This window comes from Aplysia californica, unplaced genomic scaffold (genome assembly GCF_000002075.1).
Source record: "Aplysia californica isolate F4 #8 unplaced genomic scaffold, AplCal3.0 scaffold00267, whole genome shotgun sequence".
NCBI classification, from domain to species: Eukaryota; Metazoa; Mollusca; class Gastropoda; order Aplysiida; family Aplysiidae; genus Aplysia; species Aplysia californica.
This window is the reverse complement of record NW_004797537.1, coordinates 851,002-854,676: the sequence shown is the minus strand read 5'-3', so window position 1 is coordinate 854,676 and position 3,675 is coordinate 851,002. Positions and strand designations below refer to the sequence as shown.

At 46.5% G+C, this 3,675-nt stretch overlaps 1 protein-coding gene across 1 annotated transcript in view; it reads right to left on the bottom strand.

The window, feature by feature from the left end:
* Positions 1-1,431: 1,431 nt before the first annotated feature.
* The window catches only part of LOC101862424 (MOXD1 homolog 1-like), a 10,775-nt gene continuing 8,531 nt past the window's right edge, over positions 1,432-3,675 (bottom strand). Inside the window, exons 7-8 of the mRNA XM_005101009.3 lie at positions 3,462-3,624; positions 1,432-1,720 (exon numbers count right to left, since the gene is read on the bottom strand). Coding sequence (XP_005101066.2) covers positions 1,432-1,720; positions 3,462-3,624 — 452 coding nt within the window. The remainder of the gene's footprint in view (positions 1,721-3,461; positions 3,625-3,675) is intronic.

Sequence of the window (3,675 nt, the reverse complement as noted above, 5' to 3'; positions counted from 1 at the left end):
AACATTTCTCAATTTTGGCTTGTCTATGTATGTCATCGTTGCCTTTCGCACCCTGATTAGGGTCAAAGATTGTACATAACAAGATAGTTCCCTCGACCAAAAAAGTGTCTGCGGAAGTCCGCGCATTGGTTCAGATGTCGCTGTAGATGTCGGTGCAGTCTTTGATTTGAAGCCCTCTTTCGTTTCTCCAGAAGAAGAAGAAGAATAGCACACCCTTGGGCATCAGCTGTTCCGGTTCGCTCAGTGCAGAGTTTTGGGTTTATTTTATTTTAATGACATCTCCCCTCTCGTTCTAAAACAAACAAATCGTCCTTCCACCTGAAGAGGATTTTTGTCAGCGTAAGCTACCTTTTAAAAAGGCGTTATTCCAAAATTGTAATTATAATTTATACAAAAACTTGCTAGTTTCACTTGGATTTTTTTCCACACAGGTAGGGAAACCCAGTTCGCAAAGTGGGCGTTTTTTCGAAGAGGACGCCACCAGATTTTGAGGACACTTTTTTAATTGGTTCAAAGAGAGGAGTGAACCATCTTATTATACAGAATCTTTGTTAGGGTATAGTGAACCGACAAACACAATCACTTTTCCCTATCTAGAGCTATCTTCTAGATATCATTCCAAGTCCCTTTCACTTTTCTTAACACCGTTCTCTGCAAGTCTTCTCCATATTATACATGGCATTCTCCTTCATCTCTTACCCTGTGGGTTCCAATTTAACACTTTCTTTTTATGCAGCCGTCTGTGTTCCTTAAGCGAATTAATGTACAGAAAATTGGGAAGATATGGAATAAAATCAAGAGGCTACCCCAGGGCAGGGGAAGGTGGAAAGTGTTTGATCGTGGCTTATACCATGATCCAGGGTGAGAAAGGCAATGGTGATGATGTCTTCCCTAGAGCATGTTCCATCCATCACTACCGCCTTCTTCCCAGATCATCCCCAATTGGGTTCTGTCTTGTTCTCCTTTACATTTCCTCGTAGTGACCCTGTATGTCCAATTAAATAGATCCTGAGTAGCTTTATCATTCACTTGTTAAAGAGCCGGTACTAACCGTTGGTTTTGGCTCCTTCCTGGAGCTGGTACTGGAAACCAGGTACCGGTACTGACACCTCTTTCGGTAGAACTGGGAGTTCCAGCACTGGGTACCGGTACATGCCCACCCCTAGCAGACATACCTTCCTGATCCTCTTTATGCAGGACAGTACAAACAATAACACAACGAACAAGTATTCAAAGTGAACATAATTATTCTAGTTCTAAACATAAGGGTTTTGTTGCGACTTTATTTCTCAACGTTTTTCAGTTCTATCGTTATACGGCAGAACAGGGGAATAAACCGATGCAAAAGGCATTGCTTTAAAAACCACAAAGTTATCGCCCATATGTTTGCCTGCCTCGTCCTGATGCAGGCAGCCTGCATGATTGGCGGATTTACAACATACTGGTGAGTCGGACAATAGCAAACAAGGAGGAGACCACCCCAAACATAGCGGAACTTCCGGGGGCGCTGTCTCTGACGTCATCGTAGCAGACGTCTGCGCACTGAGTGCGGCAGTCTACGCCCCCGGGGTCCTGGCCCCTCGTGGGGCAAGAGTGGACTCGTCCAAGAAACTGTGACCCCTCGTGGGACCTGACCAGCCTGAAGTTGACCAGGTCGCCGACCTCTCCCTGCATGCACGGGTGTTTCTTCAGTTCGTCCGTGATCTCTCGGCATTCAGGTCTGGGGAGGAATGAGAACAAGAAAAACAGACGTCGACTTTAGTGACAATTACAGAAATGGAATTATATTAATTAACTGGTCACTTTTAAGCACAATGGGGCTATTCCGAAAAAAGCTGCTTTGAGAAAATCGAAAGTAAAGTTTTGGCGCCTTACTCAGTTTCTTTTAAAGACAAGGAGGGTTTTCTCTATAACCAAGATATATATAGGTCAATGAAACCAAATTTCTCTTTAGGTAGGGCCATATACTGGCGGTGGGTGGATCAAATTTGGGTAGGGCTTAGGTTGCTTCTAGTTCTTTTCCACCAAATAGCAAGCAATAAGAACTAAACAGTGATTTTTTTTCTATACTCACACTGTGCCACGGCATTTTGAAAACCATTCAAATGAGAAGAGTTGCCTTTGTTTTCCATCTCTTTGTTCTTAGTTAAATTTTTGTTGGTGGTGGGGACGAAGCTGATTCACCTCCTAATTTCCTCTTTTTAGTTTTCATGTGATGAAAAAGTTGCCTTAAAAGTAGTTCGACCTGATTTATAAATGTTAAATCTCAGCGGCACAAACACAAACTTGCACACACAGCACTTCAAACATATTACGTCTATGAGCCGGATTAGGCCGTGTAGTCAAGAAAGTTGAACGCACCCAATAAAGAACCAATGAGCGCATAGGTATCTGTGTCAGTCGGGGAAAGTGTGTCGTAAACTTTCACCCCATTGTCATGGCTAGGAGAGCGTGAGCCCTCGGTACAGTGTTATTTTTTCCCAGTCGTCTACCTTTTTACAAGAAGAGTTTCATTAAGGACGATCGCTGGAAAGGGCTCATCCCTTGCTGAGCCCTAAAGACATTTGATTGGCTGTTAGGTTACTATAGTTGTAAGGGGTACCAACACTGATTGGATAAACGAGCAAGCCGCCAAGTTGATCCCTCTGTAAGCTCTGTGTTCATTACGTGCGGTCATAACGGTTTCAACTGCTTATTTCATTTTGGAGAAACTTTCTTTTATTTTGTGACAGAGTTGGGGGTGGTGGGTGGGGAGGGGATAGGGGCTCAAGCCCGTGAGCCCTTCACTACCCACCGCCACTTGGTAGGACAGTGCCTACTTTTTAGTGTAGGTCAAGATTTCTGTAAACCGCTGAAATCTGGGACAGCCCGCTTGTTCTTAAAAGCGACAATTTATTACCATTCATTGTAATATGTAGGGGGCCGTTCGATGATAAAAACAATATGGAAAAGAAAAAGGTTATTTTTTCCCGTGTTGACCGGTCTGACTAGATGACCCCCATTCCCCCGCCACTTCTCTAAATATAACATCTGCCACCCCCTCTCGCTCCCCCCTCCCATGGGTTGATCCATATGGCCCCCATATCCCCTGAACCCTGACCCCTTTTAACCTGGAGCCATATGACCACATGACCCCTGACCTCTGACCCCTGATCCCGTGACCCCCCTCCCCCCCATACCCAGATCCATCTGACCCCATATGACCACCTGATCTCCCAGATCAATCTGACCCCCCATGAACCTCTACCCCCATGACCATCTGACCCCATGACCCCTGACCTGACCACCATGAATCCCTACCCCCCATGAAACCCTACCCCCATGACCCCCTGACCCCCTGACCCGACCCCCATGACCCCATGACCTGACGCCCCATGACCTCTCTTACCTGACACCCATGACCCCTGACCTAACCAACCCCCGTGACTCCTGACCTGACCCCTGATCATGACCTCTCTGACCTGCAGAATCCGTCCAGGTTACAGTTCTTCTCCAGCTTCTCCCACAGCCTGTCCGTCTCTGGGTGACTCCCGTTGGTGAAAGTCTTCCAGTCACAGCCGTTGATGCTCGTTTTTTGCGGGCCGTAGAAATCACAGGTCGACGCGGGACCCATGCTCACACAAGCTGAAAAACGGGAGTGGGGGGAGGGGGTTGGTGAATGGCGGTGGGGGTGGG